Below are 21,204 nucleotides of genomic sequence, written 5' to 3'. Positions count from 1 at the left end.
GAAGGGGGGGAGAGGGAGCCCGGGAAAAGGACAGAGGAAAGGAGGGGGAGTGAGGATCAGAGTTGATAGGAGGGATAAATGGAGGGAGAGAGGGCATCGTCCGCGAGGGGGGAGTTGGTGGAAGCCACCTTGGGAAAATGAGTCTCTCTCTCATTACAGCACCTTTTATACGCTGTTGTCATGCACAGTCACTGACGTTTTGCTATCCAGCGCCATCTGTCGGACATTTTGTGAACTTTGTTTTCTTATTATTTTTTTTTGTTCTAATAAAACCCCATGTCATTCCAAGCATGTGTGTCAGTTTTTACCTCTCTATCTACATTATTCCGTGGTTTATTAAGTTTTCAAATTTATACTGACTTTTTGATCACCCGGTATATCCGGTAGGAAAGAGAGAGAGACGCCCCATCGCAGACACTTGGCGTGTAGCGCAGCGCAGCGCGGCAGCCCGCGAGCGGCGGTCCCTGTGAGTGTGCGTGACCCGACCTTGATACGCGCTGCCTCTGCGAGGGCTGTTGGCGTCGGTCGGGGGTGGAACGGGCTCGAGGCTCGCAGCGTCGGCTCACAGGGGGGTGTTTATTTTCGAGGGGTGGCCTCGCTCCCGAAAATAATCGATAGCGGAACGCCATCGAGCGAGGGCGCGCCGCGAGCGCCTCTCGCGGCCGGCGGCGCAGGCTCGGCGGCCGGTCGCCGGCGGCGCGCGGCGCGACCCGGCAGTGTGCGGCGGCGCGCGCTGCGGGATGCCGTTGCCGCGCTCCTGACACCGTTCCGACCTGTGTCCGCTCCGCTCGACTCGACTCAGGCAGCTGCCATGTCGTCCATCTCGGCGCAGGGCGTGGTGGAGCGCGCTAGCGCGGAGCTCACCAAGCGCATCAACGGGCTGGGTCTGCGCGCCGCGGGCAAGCACCACCGGGCGCCGTCGCCCGCGCCGGCCGCCAACGGCGGTGGGGAGGTGGTGGTCGCCGCCGCCAAGGCCAGCGTCATGGAGCGTGTCACCAACGCGCTATGTGGCGGAGGCGGAGGCGGCGCCGGCGCTCCGGAGAAGCCGTCGCGGCTGCGCCCGTCGGGAAAGGCGCCGGCCCCCGCGTCGGCGTCCGCGGCGTCGCCCGCCGTCGTCAACGGCAGCGGCGGCGGAGGCGGCGTCGCGGCGTCGCCAGGGACGCCGCAGCTGTCCCGCCGCGGCGCGCCGCCTCCGCCTCCCCCGGGTGCCACCCCCGCGACCTCCAGGCCGGGCCGCCGACAGCCGCAACTGCAACACCGCCGACAGCCCAACTCCTGGGAACAGCTGCTCATGGACGAGATGTTCCTCGCCAGGTTCTTCCTGCAGTACTTCTCCGCCGCCGAACGCAGGCCGCTGGCACAGGTGTGTGAGCGTGCGCTTGTCCTTACTAACGCCGGTGGCTCTAGCTAGATCTCAATCACTCACTGCTCCTCTTTTTACCCCTTACGTTGTGTGGCAGGGGTAGTTCTCATACCACTGTCACTTCTCTTTCCTCTTTCTGTCGCTAATGATACAATTTTTCTCACAGCAGCTTCAGTTCCGAGCACAAAAAGTACAAGTGAGCTACATTTCTGACGAGTATCATGGATGACACCTCGGGTCATAAGCAGGGCAATTATGCACATAACTTCACAGTTCCATATTCCTTAATTATCAAGAGGCAGTCATAAAGATTATATTAAAAGTACATGTGAGCTACATTTTTGACAAGTGTCATAGATGACACCTCGGGTGATAGGCAGGGCAGTTATACACATAACTTCACACTTTCATATTCCTTAATTATCAAAAGGCAGTCATAAACATTAATTATATTCCCAGAATGAGATTTTCACTCTGCAGCGGAGTGTGCGCTGATATGAAACTTTCTGGTAGATTAAAACTGTGTGCCGGACCGCACAGCTGTGAGGACGGGTCGTGAGTCGTGCATGGGTAGCTCAGTTGGTAGAGCACTTGCCCGCAAAAGGCAAATGTCCCGAGTTCGAGTCTCTGTCCGTCACACAGTTTTAATCTGCCAGGAAGTTTCATTAATTATATTGTTCATATTTGCTGTAGATTTCAAACTAGGTCAAAATACCTCCTCAGGAGGTAAAACATGTCCATCGAAACATTTTCTGAAATTACTGGGTACCCAGTTTTCCTGTCTCAGCACATTCTTCGTCGTGGTACTCCTAAAATGCTGCAACAGTGCTAACTCCAAACTTGTACATTTTTTCTACAGCAGAATGTAGTCATTTTCCTGCTTTACTGACGTGTCTAATATTTGTAAACTGTGACATATCCTCAGAAAATGAAGCAAGAAAGTATTTGAAAAAATATTCAAACGGTTTCTTGAGTTCATCTGTGGCCGTTGGTAACAATATTGGATTGGAGGTTACTGGAAGTGCCATCGTTATTAAAACGAAAAAATGACACATAAGTTTTCTCAGGAGCATCCTGTCGAGTGGGAAACAGTGATTCTTTTAATAAAACACTTCTTCCTTCGAATTTGTATGCTTACAGAACTCATTTCTTTCTCAATTTTGAACAAGAGGCACAGTTTCCTCCTCTTCTGATGCACTTTTTTTACTTTGATGTCTTTGCATCAAGGTGTCACTTTCATCATCAGTTTCATTAAACTCGATGTCAGACTCAACTCACTTAATTCCGTTGGTCCGCTCAGTGATGTCTTGTCAGTCAGTTGTAGTAGTTAACGGATGAAATATGCAGTTGCACTTCAGCTGACGTAAACAATGTCGGCATTGGATCTCGAGGTATCATATGTGACACTCAACGGATTAAGGCTTATAAAACCGTTTCAACATTAAGTTATAGTGGTCTATCAACTGAGGGATGTCTGCACAGTTTTAATGCAATATGAAAACATGTGAAAACAAAAGTAATTGGAAAAAGACATATCTTTACCTTATTTCACCGAGACACGATGTACAGATACAGAATACGAAGTTTCCAGTCAGTGCAGACTCCTCATAGTGCCTCAGCAGAAGAACGAAAAAGTGACCTGCCGCAAGCCCGATGTCTGTCGTATACGATACCACTGACCAGAAAAAGTTCAGGTGCATAAGCACACGAGAAAATTACCCTGGAGCTATGCCACATATCTCGGATCTGAAGAGCTTATCTGAAAGGCTTACCTGAAAATTTGCGTCCAACTGCGGGAATGGGAAAAACTGGCCGTTTAAAACCGATACCGGTATTTTAGTTGTAAATAACGGATGTTTTTCGGTATTTTCTGGTTTCAGTTATAACATGATTTATCATTTTTTTACCAATAACCGGGTAAAACTGGAATTACAATTTGCTAGAGTTGAAATTTTTGGTTTTTATGTGGCATAGCTCCAGGGTAATTTTCTCGTGTGCTTATGCACCTGAACTTTTTCTGGTCAGTGGTATCGTATACGACAGATATCGGGCTTGCGGCAGGTCACTTTTTCGTTCTTCTGCTGAGGCACTATGAGGAGTCTGCACTGACTGGAAACTTCGTATTCTGTAACTGTACATCGTGTCTCGGTGAAATAAGGTAAAGATATGTCTTTTTCCAATTAATGGTTTTAAATAGCCCACCTGAGACCACATCAGATTCAAAAGGAACCAACCTTTTTCCTCCATTTGCCTAAGCTGTAGGAAGTGTGTAATATTCATACCTCGACCCTGATCTGTAGGATAGTGACACTAAGAAAATGCTCAGCACTACTTTAAGAGTCCTGCAGTTAGAAACTAACAACAAATACATGTCATAAGAATCGATACAGCATTGCAGAGACAGTACTGTTGCTGTTACCCTATACCGTGCCTCATTAAACGGTACGCTTGTACGTGCAGTGTGCAAGATTTGCTCCCATCCGGTCTATACGGTAGTTTCTCGCCGTCATCTTCAATCATCAGTAATCTTGCAAAATGGTACTGTCCCACGTTTGCGGAAGTATTTTACGAAGTGCGGTAGTAATGAAGTACAATGCTCTATTTGGTTAAAAAGCTCAAAAATGGGAGGTAGCGGAACAAATTTGCGACATCATATTAGGAGAAAAACGTCCACAATGTTTCTTGGAAGAAAAAGATAGCTTTGACTGATGTAACAATAATTTTGTTGATGTGCTGTAAACTTGGGATAATGACTGAGTCCATAATATTGTGGTTGCATCAGGCTGAAATAATGATACCGTCCAAAAGTAATGATGAATGTAAATCACCAACTAGTGACCGTTTTCTCTCGCTGTCGCCACATCGGTGTCCTTCACCTTCTCGGTCTTTGCTGGAGACAATGAGACAGATTTCTGCCCAAGCCTCAACCCCATGTCGATCATTAACTACTCCTCCTTCGCCTTCATTAGAACTTTCCAACCTTTGTTCGAGGTTTACGTTTATTACAGGAAGTAACAGCAATAAAACACTGAAAAATCGGTTATTTCAGAAATAGGTTATATTGAGCGGTTTTGAACTGGAGACGAAATGAACCGGTGTAACCGGAAACCGGTTGTTTCAGCGATAACTGCCATCCCAATGTTCCAGCCCTCTGTTGGTGAGCGCTTGACTAATACGCAGGGTATTACGATTTTTATCGTCAGCTGTAATTTCAATATCAATGTATTGGCAACCAATCTCGACAATGCACTTCGTCATGATCAGTTCCTCTAAATATATAGTGGCTGAATTTTCGCGAAAGACGTCAGTCAGGAAGTAGCACTGGCCGAAAACGGCTGCGCTGCGCTTTACATCAACTGTCTGCCGTTGGATATCACTCTATCTCTTTCCTAACGTTTGTCGGTATGCATGGGGTATGGAGCTCATACCTCGGGTTCTACAGCTGATAAAAAGATAGGGTGAAGTGTTTTGGATAACTCTTTGGCTGCGACCATTCTTATACACAAAAGAAGCATTTTCTTGGTGTCACTATCCTACAGATCAGGGTCGAGGTATGAATGTTACACACTTCCTACAGCTTAGGCAAATGGAGGAAAAAGGTTGGTTCCTTTTGAATCTGATGTGGTCTCAGGTGGGCTTGATGGGATTTATGGAGGTATTAATAGTTCGTGAGCAGTTCCACGGAAAGCTCCCCGCCCCCCCCCCCTATTTTTTTTTACTATATTTTCGCCGTGACGAGCAGACCAAACCCAGCCGAGAATTCCAAGACGGCTACGCACAGATAACGGAAGGAACTTTTGCGGTATATTCCCAAGATCCCGATCTCGAACAACCTTGAAAATCTTCTTGATGTATCCATCCGTTTCCAGGATACGGAGTTTCATTGTTATCGTACTTCAACATAAAATCCTGTATGAGGCGAAATCTAAATAATAGGTAACCTCAGCATATTGCTCAGGTTTTAACGGTATATTCTCTTGACATTTATGAAGAAGAACAATCTCAACGCTCTCAAAAATCTTCATCCGTTAGCGAGAACGTTACAAAACTTTTGTGTGTGTGTGTGTGTGGGGGGGGGGGGGGGGGGGGTACCAAAACTCAGCCGCGGATGCCGAGACGGCTATGCACAGCAAATGGCTGTAATTTTTACGATGTATCCCTAAGATCCCGCTCTTGAAAACCTTGAAGATTTTATTCACATCTTTATTCGTTTCCAGGATACGTACGCTTTTTTGCGGTCTCAGCGTGTGTGGTTGCTTTCTACAAGAGCTGATGCGGATACCGGTTATTTTCACGAGGCACTTTCTGATTGATGTCTTTCGGGAGAACTGAGCCCACTATATATTTAGAGAGCCTGATGACGAAGTGTATCGCTGAAACCGGTTGCCAATAAATTGATACTGAAATTACAACTTACGACAGTGTTGAAAATTGTAATATTCCTATCCTCTGTGGTCCTCTCCTCTTACTTAACAAAGATGGAAATGCTGGATTATATAGGGTGTCCCAGGAGGAATGGTATGTATTCAGTGCTATGACAGGAACGATCAATCGAAGCAAAAAAAGTCTATTAAACATGGGCCCTGAAATATATACCCTCAGAGATATTTGCACGTATTCAGTAGATGAGATGTGTTTTCACATTAGTGAAGATTAACATGCGTTCATACCTCCTAAGGTATGCACTTCAGAGCCCATGTTTATTGGATATAATTGGATATAATACACATAAAAAATGTTTTGCATCACCTCGGTTCCAAGAGCTCCGGAGCCTGTACAGAAAATTGGAATAGAGATCAACATAAACATCATTTCCGCCCTTTTTATTGCTCATGAAAACCGCACATTGCATGTTTTACCACCATAAAGTGAGACCTTCAGAGGTGGTGGTCCAGACTGCTGTACACACCGGTACCTCTGATACCCCGTAGCACGTTCTCTTGCATTGATGCATGCCTGTGTTCGTCGTGGCGTGCTGTCCACAAGTACATCAAGGTACTGTTGGTCCAGATTGTCCCACTCCTCAACGGCGATTCGGTGTAGATCCCTCAGAGTGGTTGGTGGGTCACGTCGTCCATAAACAGCCCTTTTCAATATATTCCAGACATGTTCGGTAGGGTTCATGTCTGAAGCACACGCTGGCCACTCTAGTCGAGCGATGTCGTTATCCTGAAGGAAGCCATTCACAAGATTTGCAGGATGGGGGCGAGAATTGTGGTCCATGAAGACGAGTGACTCGCCAATATGCTGTCGACATGATTGCACTATCGATCTGAGGGTGGCATTTACGTACCAGCGGCGTACGTCGACCTGACAAATGTCACCCCAAAACAGCAGTGAAGCACACCCTGCTGCACTCGCTGGACAGTGTGACTAACTCGTTCAGCCTTACCGGGTTGCTTCCAAACACGTCTCCGATGATTGTCTGGTTGGAGACATATGCGACACTCATCGGTGAAGAAAACGTGATGCCAATCCTGAGCGGTCCATTCGGCATTTTGTTGGGCCCATTTGTACCGCGCTACATAGTGTCATGGCTGCAAAGATGGACGTGGGGATTGCAGTTGCGCATCATGCAGCCTATTGCATACAGTTTAGAGTCGTATCGCAACGTCCTGTGGCTGCACGAAAAGCATTATTCAACGTGGTTGCGTTGCTGTCAGGGTTCCTTCGAGCTATAATCAGTAGGTAGCGGCCATCCACTGCAGTAGTAGCCCTTGGGCGCCCTGAGCGAGGCATGTCATCGACAGTTCCTGTCTCTCTGTATCTCCTCCATGTACAAACAACATCGCTTTGGTTCACTCCGATACGCCTGGACACTTAGCTTGTTGAGAGCCCTAACTGGGCCACAGTAACGATGAGGACGCGATCAAACTGGGGTATTGACCGTCTATGCATGGTTGAACTACAGACAACACGAGCCGTGTACCTCCTTCGTGGTGGAATGACTGGAACTGATCGGCTATCGGATCCCCTCCTGCTAATACGCGCTCCTCATGCAAAGTTGTTTACATCTTTGGGCCGGTTTAGTGACATCACTGAACAGTCAAAGGGACTGTGTCTGTGATACAATATCCACAGTCAATGTGTATCTTCAGGAGTTCTGGGAACGGGGGTGATGATTTTTGATTTGTGTATTACTGCTCTGTACACATTTAGTATCCGTAATGTTTTCTTCTAAAAGTACTGTGTCGTATATTCATGTTCATTACATTCTCTATACAGTATTTAAGAAATGACAAAAAAATAGTTCAAATGGCTATGAGCACTATGGGACTTAACATCTATGGTCATCAGTCCTCTAGAACTTAGAACTACTTAAACCTAACCAACCTAAGGACATCACACAGCACCCAGTCATCACGAGGCAGAGAAAATCCCTGACCCCGCCGGGAATTGAACCTGGGAACCCGGGCGTGGGAAGAAATGACAAATGTAACGTGATGGCTTAAGCCATCTTAGCCCTTACCCATGACTGATGGTCCAAGGCTGAAACCGATTGGTATTCCGGTTTAAAATAAAAGCAGGTGATGGTAAAACATGCGTTTTATACATTGCTTGACGACTGTTGATAGTACGCGATCGTCCTGCCACGCCCACTTTTTGAACCAACACTCCAATAAATTGAACAAAGATTCCGTGAATTACTTTCAAGCAAACTTGCACGGCATACAAATAGAAGACTGTGGACACAACGAGAAGAGAATGAGCTCTAGACTGAGAAAACTTGTCAGTGATATGAAGTGCAAAAAGTTGGATGATGGAAAGGGCATTGGTGGACACAACAGATTCACAAAGAAGATGATAGACACCCTTCAAGTGTACACCGGCTGAGCTGTCAGATAGAATCCTTCCAGTGTAAGTGACACGAAAAGTGCAGTATGGGCTACATATTTCCACATGGTGTCAACCAAGGAACATCCCATTTATCATCTGTGTCATATTAGCTGGTATGTATATCTACAGGCTCAGAGGGATAAAAGCCACTACATTCACAAGGAGAGGCTTCCAAACTGTATCCTGCATGTTGCGAGCTGACTTACAGGTTTCTGGGCGATCCTGAACTTCTAAGAAGGTCTCTTGATGGCAAAACCCAGAATCCAAATGAGTCTCTAAATTCAATCGTGTGGAAACGATGCCCTAAAACCACATATTCTTCTGTTAAAGTTGTCAGAATTGCATTTAATAGTTGGATGTAGGGAGGATGAAGGTATTAGAGAGGATGCGTATTAATACAGGAAATTTCACTCACGACATCTTGAGAAAAATAGATCTACAGCGCCTCTCTGCAGTTGAAAAGTCAGTTGAAAACCCGATAGAGGAAAAAAGGCAGGAAACAAGAAACCAGAGAGAAGCTCTTGAAGGGAAAGAGGACCGTAAGTACAAATCTGGGGCCTTCTGAAGAGGTAAAATAAGGAAAAAAAACATTAGGCTGTGTGTACTTAGTTCTATAAACACAATAAATGTTATCTCAAGACTAAATTTTGAAAGAGCGAGTGTAAGCTGAGATATAGGGCAAAATGCTTAGAATTTTGCATGAATTTTGTATTACACCTTCAGAACTATAATCAAAAATCGTTATAATTCTCCTATTCGATATATTCAAAAATCTCATGAGAGCAGCTTACTATACACGAAAAGATTAATCAGAGAAAATTTTGTAGAAATCTCTTTAGCAGGTTCTTAAAAAAATGTACATATATTACTTATTGAAAATGACATTTTTAAATTCCATAAAGATGTTAAATACATATAATCCAAGAAAGTTAAGAGTAAATGTGTTAATTTTATGTAAAACATGTACAAAATTACATTGCCGTATCTTCAAATTTGTGGATTTGGTGCATCTTTTAAATGGTGTGTTTTTCATCCACGGACCCGCATGAAGCAATCCAGGAAATTCTGTCCTCGGGTCCGATGACAGGTGTAACGTATGCTTTGTTGCTTAAGAAAGAGATTATTCTTCTGAATGCCTTTCGTGGCTTCACATATAAGGCTACTTTCAAGAAGACATTCGTGCGATTAATTCTGTGCGTTCTTTTTCGGAAATTCTCAGTCGTCAGTGCAGTGACGCATCCGAAGAAATGTCTCTTTTGAATTCCCTTGTTACAAGACACGCCTTATGCTGTCAGTGAACAACAAAATTAAAAAAGTAAAGAACTGAGAAAATAGAATTCAGAGTTACAAAGTATTTTGTGCAAATATTGTGCAAGTCACTTCATTTTCTTACATAAATGTTATCGTTTTGCAACTACATTAGTCTCCTTCAGATTTGCAACTCATAATGCAGCTCAGAGCAGGACCTGGTTTTTAGCCTTCGCTGCAGTCGGACATCGAGATCGAGATAATAGCGTTGGGCATCCGAAGTTGTTACGCTTCGCGTCCGAACCGCGAGCGGTGAGGACTTCACGTCAGTTGGCAATACCTTCTGACGGCGTAAGCTAGGAGGAAAGAGTGCGCTCTTTCCTCTTTCAGTTATATTGATGTTTCCACGCTTTCCGACCGCCGACGTTACTTTGCACACAGTTACTCGGTTGCTTGTTTTCTCTGTAGATTTGTTATTGTGGCTTTGTTTTGTACGCTATTGAGAATTCTTCACTTTCACCTTTTGGATTTTTCTCGGTTTGTATACAGTTTTTGCTGTCAACCACTCGATTCTTTCGGCCACTCGCCATTTCCTCAGAAACGTACTCGTTGCAGCCCCATGCCAGACTAGTGCATTACTAAACGTGGGTTATAATTACAACATACATTTAGTACTGCTCGTTCATGCGAATACTATCATAAATAAACATAGTACCTCTGACGTTGTCTAACATAAGTCGAAACTAGCAATTTTTGTACGTTTACAAAGGGATTTAGACTGTATTTGAGCATAACGCTATACAACACCGATCACTGTTTGTTCCTCTAGCTGTTACCTCCAAAATTATTCAGAGTTACATATCTTAAGAAAATCGCCGATACCGATGAAGTAATCATGGAAAGAAAAAACATTATTTCTTTGATATAAAAATAGCTTCATCAGAGGAGGCAAAGATAAGTAAGAGAAGTTGCGAGTATATTTCAGAGCTGACCTGTTTTGTCCCTCTTTAATACTCCGGGGTCGTTGAGTGCAGAACGCTACCTTTGTTTCTACAAGGAGAGAGAGAATCTGCTGTACGGCGAAACCAGTCACATATCATCATTAATTTCATCATAGTCAGAGACAGACAAAAATCAATACAGCTCACAGAGAATCTACTATGACCTTATAAATGCACGCAAAACGACACCGAGGGAGGTTAAGCAGAATTCGGCAGGATCTGCGTTTCACTCGCCGTCGCCTTACCTGCATTAGATTTTTATATTCTAGTTTATTTTTTCCTTAACCCTCTTGGAGCTCATACTGGGAAGATTTTTGAGCAATGAACGGGAAGATTTTTGAACAATGAACGGAGTATTTGCTGTTCCAGCCTTGTCTCTAGCGACTTTAGAGACGAGGGTGAGTTAAATATTTTTCTTCCTTCTTCAGAATAATTTAAATAGACTGGGGGAATAAGCAGAATCTTTTCTCAGACATACGAATTCACTTTACTCTCGGTTGTATCTACGGCCCGTTTCCCTGAAGTGGGGTACTCGTACGCCATTAGAAGTAACAAGTTTTATTAATCTTTGTGCGAGTGGATTTGAGCACCAGTAATTCACAAATACCATTCCATACCCCAGGCCTTCTGCTATTTTAACAGACAAGCTGCCTGAAGACACTAGGTAATATTTCTTATTGCGTTATAATTTTTAGCTCTAATGCCTTTGGAGAACGGAGGAAGTTTTTTCCTTTGTCGAGAATATTAAGAGAAGTAACTAATCGCAGTCAAGTCATTAGCCTGATATAATGTGTATACATACGCAAATAGTGTCAGAATAAGATGAATGTAGGGCTCTTCGAATGTTACTTCATACAAGTCTAGCAAATCGATTTCGTGAACCCGAATTCATTTAAGGAAAAACATGATTTCTTTGAGGACTGCATTTCCTGTCAGCTTACGACGATTAACACTCTGTCCTCTTAGTGGAGTCAATGCCTCTTCTCCATTCTCGATGGAAACAATACGTAAAGTATGCGTCCTAGTTGTTGACGAGGATACAATATTGGTCCCTATGCGTCACCTTCGTATGATCTCTGAACCAGCTGTAAGATGAACGGCTATATTAGTGCGTATGGGCGTTTGTGAATTGTAATACGAGGCGGGTTTTTTAAGTAAGTACCGTTTTGAAATTAAAAAAAAGACGTGCTAAGATATCTCAATAATTTTGTTTTTACATGAAAGCCTGTACCTTAATCTACTTTTCTACATAATTTCCGTCAATATTGAGGCACTTGTGATACGGTTGTACCAGTTTTTGAATAACCTCCTCATAGAAGTCTGCCGCCTGACTTGTTAGCCACTGCATCACTACTGTTTTGACTTCGTCATCGTCATAAAGACGCTGGCCGCCCAGGTGTTTCTTCAAGTGCAGGAACAGATGGTAGTCACTGGGCGCAAGATCGGGGCTGTACGGAGGATGAACTATAGTTTCCCATCAAAAAAGATGGGATGAGATCTTTGGTCTGATTCGCCACATGAGGACGGGCATTGTCTTGCAGCAAAACGATGCGCTTGCTCAACTTCCATGGACTGTTGCTTTGATTCTGGTGTGACGTAGGCCACCCATGTTTCATTGCCCGTAAGAATTTGGCTTAAGAAATCATCACCGTCGTTGTGATACCGCTCAAGGAAAGTCAATGCACTGTCTAAACGTTTGATTTTGTGCACATCCGTCAACATTTTCGGTACCCAACGTGCGCACAATTTCCGGTAATTCAAGTGCTCGGTCACAATACCATACAAAACACTACGAGAAACATTAGGAAAGTTCAAATGGTTCAAATGGCTCTGAGCACTATTGGACTCAACATCTTAGGTCATAAGTCCCCTAGAACTTAGAACTACTGAAACCTAACTAACCTAAGGACATCACACACACCCATGCCCGAGGCAGGATTCGAACCTGCGACCGTAGCAGTCCCGCGGTTCCGGACTGCAGCGCCAGCACCGCTAGACCACCGCGGCCGGCATTAGGAAAGTCATCCCGCAAGGAGGAAATCGTAAATCGTCTGTTTTCTCTCATCTTATTGTCCACTTCCAGCACCAAACTTTCATTAACGACCGAAGGACGCCCACTCCGTTGTCCATCATGCACATTTGTGCGGCCGTCTTTAAATGCTCTCACCCACTTTCTTACCATTCCATCACTCATAATATTTTCTCCGTAAACTGCACAGATCTCACGATGAATATCGATCGCTTTTAGGCCTTTAGAACTAATAAATCTTATAACAGCCCGTACTTCACATTCGGCGGGACTCACGATTATCGAAGGCATCTTAAACACTCAGTACACAACGTAAACAAGGAAGAATCAGACTGTAATGGCGTCAGTGCATAGATTAAGGTACAGGCTTTCATGTAAAAATAAAACTATTGAGATATATTAGCACGTCTTTCTTTAATTTCAAAACGGTACTTACTTAAAAAACACGCCTCGTATTGTGGTCGAATGTGGGAAGGAAGTAAAGGAAAGTGACGGCAGAGAAAAGCACGGAGCGGCTGCCGAGCGGGGAGAACTTACCAGTGGTATTTGCCTTCGCTACAAGCGACAGTGCGGAGAGTGTTTGAATTTAACCTGAGGTACTGGTCCGTAATCTGGCAATCAGGCAATGTATGTCGCCTTCTAATTACCCCTTCACTTTACAAGTACCCGTGACCGGATTTCTAGAATTCCAGAACTGAGTGGCATGGCGCAACAGTTGAGTCGCTGGGCTAATATTGTGCCATTAATTTTTATTTAGATATTTATGATTTTCACAACTAAGACCCGGTAACTGTTGATAGTTCACCAAGCCATTGCTGATTTTGTTTCCTGTTCTTGTCGAAATAGACTAGAACTTAAATAACCTCAGCTTGAAGAGGAATTTGAACTATTCATTGATTTCTGTATGTTCCGGGAGCTAAAATTTAAATTAACGGGGAAAAGATTTATCGTTATAAACTACCAGAAAAAATTAGAATACTTCTTGAGAAGTTTCCAATTCATTCAAAATTCATTGTATAAACAATATACAGGGTGTGAATTTTAAGTTGACAAACCAGAATAACTCGAAAAATAAGCTTCACACGAAAAAACGTGTACAATCCAAAGTTGATTATTTTCGAGGGGGACATCTGCTGGTGCTAAAATTAGCCCGCCACCCTAGCCCCCTGGGGGTGGGGCTGGAGGCAACCTTAAGATTTCAAATGGGAACCCCCATTTTTTTATTGCATAATCAGATTCTACGTACATTTTGTCGTGAACATTTGTTTTGATTCTTGGTAGTTGGCGCTGTAATTCAAGAAAATCTATGTTCTCATTTTTGCGTGGAAAATGGTTACGGATAAATAAAAAATACTTATCTACTTCTTAAATTTTGATTCGCTAACACTAAAACTCTCCGTCTTTCCCCATAGGGTGGGGTTTGAGAGAGAGGAAATAGAGTTTTACAAATGTTGATCCAAATATTAATTTAACATTTGTAAAACTCTAATTCCTCTCTCTTAAACCCCTCCCTATGGGGAGAGAATGAGAGTTTCAGTTTTAGCTAATCAAAATTTACGAAGTAAATAAGTATTTTTTATTTATCTGTAACCATTTTGCACGCAAAAATGAGAACGTGGATTTTCTTGAATTACAGCACCAACTACCAAGAATCAAAACAAATGTTCACGACAAAATGTACGTAGTTTTTATTTAGAATCTGATTCTGCAATAAAAAATGGGTGTTCCCATTTGAAATTTTAAAGTTGCCTCCCGTCCCACCCCCAGGGGGCTGGGATGGCGGGCTAATTTTTGCACCTGCAGATGTCCCCCTCGAAAATAATCAACTTTGGATTCTACACATTTTTTCGTATGAAGCTTATTTTTCGAGTTATTCTGGTTTTTCAACTTAAAATTTACACTCTGTATATGGAGCACACGGAATGACTACTGTTACGGATCGGCAGCTCAAGGGGTTGTGAGGTACTATATATGGACCTACGATGAGGCACATTTATTAGCACGTAGTGTAGCCTCCACGAGCAGTAATGCAGGCCGTGACTCTGGTATCCAGTCGCTCGTAAAGATGACAAATACTTTCTTCGAACATGTTAATACGTACCTTTTCGATCTGATCGCGTAGCTCTATAAGAGTTGTTGTGGACGAGTCGCGCGAGTCACTTGTCGTCCCATCACGACCCACACGTGCTCGATTAGAGACAAGTCGAGCTGGCGTGTAGCCCAGGGAACCTGCTGCACGTCTACCAGAACACGGCGTGTTTCACGGGCAGTGTGTGGGCGAGCATTATGCTATTGGAGCAGCACACCACCTTCCTTTTACAAGAATGGCAGAACAACTGGTCGAACGACACTCGACGAAATCACTGCCGCACATGGCAGCTGTAGTACGCTGTAGTACTGATTTTAAAGCTAAGTTGGGCCTGGGAGTTTTAATAGCATCGAGTACTGGTCTATGTTCTCTCCGCGAACACCTAAGGTTAGCGAGAGTTGTAGCTTAACGCTCACCAGATCGTAAGGCATGGGACGGTATCAGTGAGTCTCGGACGAAAGCACTGTTAGACACAGCGGCCAACGACCATAACTTGCATGCAGACAGAGTCTGCTTTCGTTTCCGAAGACCAAGCCGCGCCATTCCATCCTACGAGGGGCGTCTGAAAAATCCATGCAAAGTCCGAAAGATGGCACCACCGGCGCGTATCGAGGTCATGTTTAGTTAGTAACATCTTTGGAAAGAACGCACACCTAGTTTCAGCAATATTGGTCTATTTCTTTATGTTTGGCATTCGTGTGAATCAAGGAAATCGAATGATTGTCAAAATATGGACGGAAAAGAATTTCGTATGGTGACTAAACATTACTTTATGAAAGGCAAAACGCCTCAGGACACTAAAGAGAAGCCTGATAAACATTATAGTGACTCTGCACCTTTGATTAGAACAGTTTATAAGTGGTTTCAAAATTTTCGGAGTGGCCATATTGTCACAAGTGATGCTGAACGTTCTGGACGCCCTGTGGAGGTTAAGACTCCAGAAATCATTAATAAAATCCACGATATGGTGATGGATGACAGAAGAATTAAGGTGCGTGAGATTTCTAGTGCTTTGGGCATCTCGAATGAACGGGTACATAATATTTTGCATAAACACTTGGACATGAGAAAGCTATCCGCAAGATGGGTTGCGCGATTGCTAACGCTTGACCAAAAACAGAATCGTCTGAAGTGTTGCAAGGATGGTTTGCAGTTGTTAAGGAAGAATCCACAGGACTTTAAGCGTCGTTTCGCTACTGTGAATGAAACATGGATACATTACTATACTCCTGAGACCAAACATCAATCTAAACAGTCGATTACCAAGGGAGAATTTGCACCAGAAAAAGAGGAAAACCATTCCTTCGGCCGGAAAGATTATGGCGATTGTCTTTTGGGATTCGCAAGGAATAACCCTCATCGACTATCTGGAAAAGGGTATCGTTATTGGACCGTTTTAAAACCGAGCTACAAGAAAAAGGCCGGCGATTGGACAGCAAGAAAGTCCTTTTCCATCATGACAATGCACCAACGCACACCTCAGCAGTTGCGGTGGCAAAATTAATGGAAATAGGATTCCAACTCGTTTCACATCCCCCCTATTCTCCAGACTTGGCTCCCTCGGACTAATATTGTTCCCCAATTTGAAGAAATGGCTGGCAGGACAAAGATTTTACACAAACGAGGAGGTGATTGAAGCAACTAATAGCCATTTTGCAGACCTGGATAATTCCCATTATTCGGAAGGGATCAACAAAATAGAACAGCGTTGGACGAAGTGTATATGTCTAAAAGGAGGCTATGTCAAAAAAAATGGTTTACCCCAAACACGTAAGTAGTTTTTAGTTTTGCACGGACTTTTCAAACGTCTCTCGTACAGGTAATCCGCTGACGGCATCAGTCGAGCAGTCCATTGCTAGCATCCCGTTCGCAAAAGTTCGTATTGACACACGGGGTGGGTTCACATTTGTTCTTTTCTGTGATCTGCCACTGCTGCCCTTACAGTTTGACGGAATTGGCGAGCGTCTGTGCTGCGTGGACGTCCAAAAGCTCGTCTACGAGTGTCAGAACTTTTACGTATCTACTGTTATCATCGCCGCTGCACAACTGACATGGAACGTTCACCTTCTGTGGCATTTCTCCGAAACGACCGTCTTGTCATTCGAAATGACGCTGTTTGATCCCTCTCAGTGTCCTTAAGGTGGCTGCAGGAAGCACGAGTGCGTCTTCGTGGCATGACGCCTTCTCGTTCTACACGTCGGCACCACACTGGCTGTGAGCATTCCCTTTTAAAGGGCAGACACAGATGGCTCTCTGATAATTTTACCACTACGCCATCAGCTGGTGCGTGGCGCTGAAACCATTATCACTACGTCTTCCATCTCCCCGATTGTCATCGCATCAAAACCGACACCATCTTTTAAAGTGTTATAATTTTGCTTCCAGCAGTGTAATATGCGACGCTGCATTTGGAGACATTTTCTGGCAAAGAATTCCAGGAGTGCTTGGAATATTTCAGTCTGAGATACTGAAAAGAATTACTGTCAAATTATTTTCGTTTTGAGCTTAGTAGCGATAGTTTAACTTAAAGTTTAGATGCACCATTTTGTGTTACAGAGTTGTTTCTCATCCAGAAATGTGGTTTTCAAGATCTGACAGTAAAAGCCCCTACTACTGTTGTATCTTTCCCTGACGGTGGGTTGTTCGTAGGTGCATTTTCAATATTTCTGTCCTTTTTTTTTGGCACATATTGCGTTAATATCATACAGCGCCGCATCTACTCTGGTGGATGGATCACCACTCTACAACAGCCAGCACATGCTGCATTGGTGGAAAGAAGTTGCAGAGCGTCAATGCCACGATGTGTAAAACTATTCACAGACTTCACTGACAAACGTAAATAACTACTTTCCACAGAACCTTCGTTGTCATCCATTCTATGCGCGTAGCTTTTGTGCTGAAAAGAGTGAAATAAAAATAAAGGACACATAAGCACTCGAAGAGAGGTTTGAAACTTGGGTACGATCATTGTCTCAGAAGAACAAAGCTGCTTATTAAATGGGAGCAGGACGTGCCGCGCGGAATGTCGACACGGTTTGAGGCGCTTTGTCACGGACTGCGTGGCCTCTCCTGCCGTAGGTTCGAGTCCTCTCTCGGGCATGGGTTTGTGTGTTGTTCTTAGCATAAGTTAGGTTTAATAGTGCGTATGTCTAGGGACCGATGGCCTCAGCAGTTTGGTCCCATAGGAATTCACATACATTTTTCAGCAGAACGTATTCAAGATTTCAGAATCTTGTAACCAGTAACCATGTGAAGTAACGGCAATTAAATGGTCTTGATGGTACCAAAACAAACGTGAAGGTTTCAATAGAGATTATCACTAAATCATGAAATCAAGATATTTGTTTATACGCTGCGGTGATCAAAGAAGGATATAAGGTAAGGCATGATCGTCTAGATACGCGAGCATTTAGTGGCCCACTAAGAATGAAGAGAAAGAGGCTAGGCGCAGAAAATCTCTTCGTACATATTTCTGAGCACAAAGAACTTGATGCTACTATCGGGCAAGGTACAATACAACTCAGAAAAGATGAAACTGAGCAGCAAGGAAGAATGCCTAGGATTTAGCGTCCCTTCGACAACGAGGTCGTTAGAAGCGTGTCCGGGCTTTTGGCTTAAGCGATTTAAAGAAACCACGCAAAAGCTAAATCCAGCTGGCTGGGTGGAGGCTTCAACTGCTGCGTTCATCGAACGCAAGCCCAGTGTCTTACCGCTCCGCCTCCTCGCTAGGCACAAACTTACCAGTGTCTACGCTGCTGACCAGTGAAATTGCAATACCAGAAATGATAGAAAATAACGTAATTTTATTTATTCTGCGTATACTGCAAAATATGAAGAATAAAAGATTTAATTTGTAGGTGATATCCAGATTCAAATTCGAATAAACAAATAGCCTTTATTCTATGACACAAAAAGGAAAGAAAAAAATCCTGTATTCACACTCTTGCGCACCATGGAACTTGCAGCGCAAAGGAGGCAAGTATAGCAAAGCATATTTTTTTCAGGAGACATAAGAAATTTTTTGATTCCGAAAGGCCCAGACATGGTCTCCTAGACGCGGCATGATACTTATAATAGGTAATAAAACACCTCAAACTAGCCAGAAAGTTAGTGAAGTCTGACATTGTCAGGGAGAAGACGGTGGTCTTATTTATGAAATAAAAGCTTTTTTAATTTAAAATTTGTGTGTTACACTGGTTACTAATGCAACTGGTCATCCTCCTTCTTTATTACCATTACCTTGCGATGTTATACTTTACAACCAGGCTCGCTTACAATGAAGTTTGTAAGTACGTAATATCATAGTCTGTTGACCCGCATTTAATACAAGATGTGAAATTTAGTACATAGATCTTCCGCCTCTGACACCAACAACGGCTCTGATCCGGCCGGGGTTCGAGCCGAAATGAGCTTTAATGACAGATACGGGTACGTCTTCGTGTGCTGCTTCAATTCTACGACAGAGTTCAACCACGTCCGTGATTTGCGAATGGTGGGATGCCAGTCTTCTGGCAACCCATGAACGTTCAAACAATGGTTCAAATGGCTCTAAGCACTATGGGACTTAACATCCCCTGGACTTAGAACTACTTAAACCTGACTACCCTAAGGACATCACACACATCCATGCCTGAGGCAGGATTCGAACCTGCGACCGTAACAGCAGCGCGGTTCCGGACTGTAGCGCCTAGAACCGCTCGGCCACAGCGGCCGGCCCATGACTGTTTTCAGTGACAGAGATGTTGATAACTTTCTATACAAGACAACGCCCGAAACCCTCTGTACCGAGGTATGTCAGCTCAGTACAGATATATAGTTGAAGATAATGTCATGAGGGCCTGGGAGATAGGTCACAGTTACTGCGCTTATCATGCCAAAAATGTAATGGAGCTGTTCAAATTATTAGTTACACGAACCAGAGGTGATCTTGTGTATCTAGTGGCACGCCATCCCCATGTGGCCTGATGGACCTGCCTGACGATGACGGACGGAAGACCTTCACACAAACCGGTACTCCACCGTGCTGCTGCTGTACGCAGGACAGTGATTCGTGTGGAAAGATCACAAGGTGGCAGCCCTGTGTCTCCTCTGTTGCCACGTCAGTGGAAGCCCCAACATTGAAATTTTGAAGTTGGCAGGTGTAAAATGCAAGGAGCGAAAGGCCTTTGCAACGTGTAAGGAAACCGGACGGTGATTATAAGAGTTGAGGGTCTTGAAAGGGAAGCAGTGGTTGACAACGGCGTGAGACAGTATTGTAGAGTGTCCCTGATGTTATTCAGTCTGTACATTGAGCAAGCAGTGAAGGAAATTAGAGAAAAATTTGTAGTAGGAATTAAAGTCCACTGAGGAGAAATAAAAACTTTGAAGTTTGACAGTGACATTGTAATTCTGTAAGTGTCAACGAAGGACTCGAAAGAGTACTTGAACGGAATGGACTCTGTTTTGAAAGGAAGATATGAGATGAACACCAACAGAAGCAAAATAAGGAATGTAGTCGAATTAAATCAGGTGATGCTGAGGGGATTAGATTAGGAAACGAGACACTTAAAGCAGTAGATGAGTTGTGCTATTTGGACAGCAAAATAACTGGCAATGGCAGAAATAGAGAGGATGTGAAATGTAGACTGGCAATGGCAAGAAAACCATTTCTCAAATGTTCAAACGTGTGTGAATTACTAACGGACCAAACTGCTTAGGTCTTCGGTCCCTAGACTTACACACTACTTTAACTAATTTATGCTAAGAACAACACACATACCCATGCCCGAGGGACGACTCGAACCCCCGGCGGGAGGGGCCGCGCAGAAACCGTTCCTGAAGAAGAGAAATTAATTAACATGGAATGTAAATTAAAGTGTCAGGAAGTCTTTTCTGAAAGTATTTTTATGGAGTGTAGCAATGTACGGAAGTGAAACATGGACGATAAACAGTACGGACAAGAAGAGAACAGAAACTTTCGAAATGTGGTGTTACAGAAGAATGGTGAAGGTTAGATGGGTAGATCACACAAGTAATGAGGAGGCACTGAACAGAAGTGGGGAAAAAAAAGAAATTTGTGGCACAACGTAACTAGAAGAAGGGATCGATTGATAGGTGGCCGAGCGGTTCTAGGCGCTATAGTCTGGAACCGTTCGACAGCTACGGTCGCAGGTTCGAATCCTGCCTCGGGCATGGATGTGTGTAATGTCCTTAGATTAGTTGGTTTAGGTAGTTCTAAGTTCTAGGGGACTGATGACCTCAGAAGTTAAGTCCCATAGTGCTCAGAGCCATTTGACCATTTTTTTTTTTTTTTTACTGATTGATAGGGCACATTCTGACACACCAAGGATTTAGTATTGGAGGGAAGTGTGGGGGATACAAACCATAGAGGGAGACCATGAGATAAATACATTAAACAGATTCAGAAGGCTGTAAGTTGCAGTTGTTATTCGGAGATGAAGAGGCTTGTACATGATAGAGTAGCACGAAGAGGTGCAACAGACCAGTCTTCTGACTGAAGACCACAGCAACAACAGTCTGTGGCGCTCCAAACGTCGTCGCACTGTCAGTGTCAATATGTTTCTTGCTGCATATAAGTCTATTTCGTGACTCAAGGTACGTAATGTAATTGTACGATCCTCCACAGCCGAGTGGACGA

General features: G+C 43.9%; 1 protein-coding gene across 1 annotated transcript in view; it reads left to right on the top strand.

Annotated features, from left to right (window-relative positions):
• Positions 1-811: 811 nt before the first annotated feature.
• Positions 812-21,204, top strand: part of LOC126474670 (F-box/LRR-repeat protein 16) — a 788,581-nt gene continuing 768,188 nt past the window's right edge. Inside the window, exons 1-2 of the mRNA XM_050102149.1 lie at positions 812-1,007; positions 1,158-1,363. Coding sequence (XP_049958106.1) covers positions 812-1,007; positions 1,158-1,363 — 402 coding nt within the window. The remainder of the gene's footprint in view (positions 1,008-1,157; positions 1,364-21,204) is intronic.

The sequence above is a fragment of the Schistocerca serialis genome, chromosome 4, assembly GCF_023864345.2.
Source record: "Schistocerca serialis cubense isolate TAMUIC-IGC-003099 chromosome 4, iqSchSeri2.2, whole genome shotgun sequence".
In the NCBI taxonomy this organism is placed as follows: domain Eukaryota; kingdom Metazoa; phylum Arthropoda; class Insecta; order Orthoptera; family Acrididae; genus Schistocerca; species Schistocerca serialis.
Note: the sequence above shows the minus strand (reverse complement) of the source record. Positions and strands in the feature narration are given on the sequence as shown.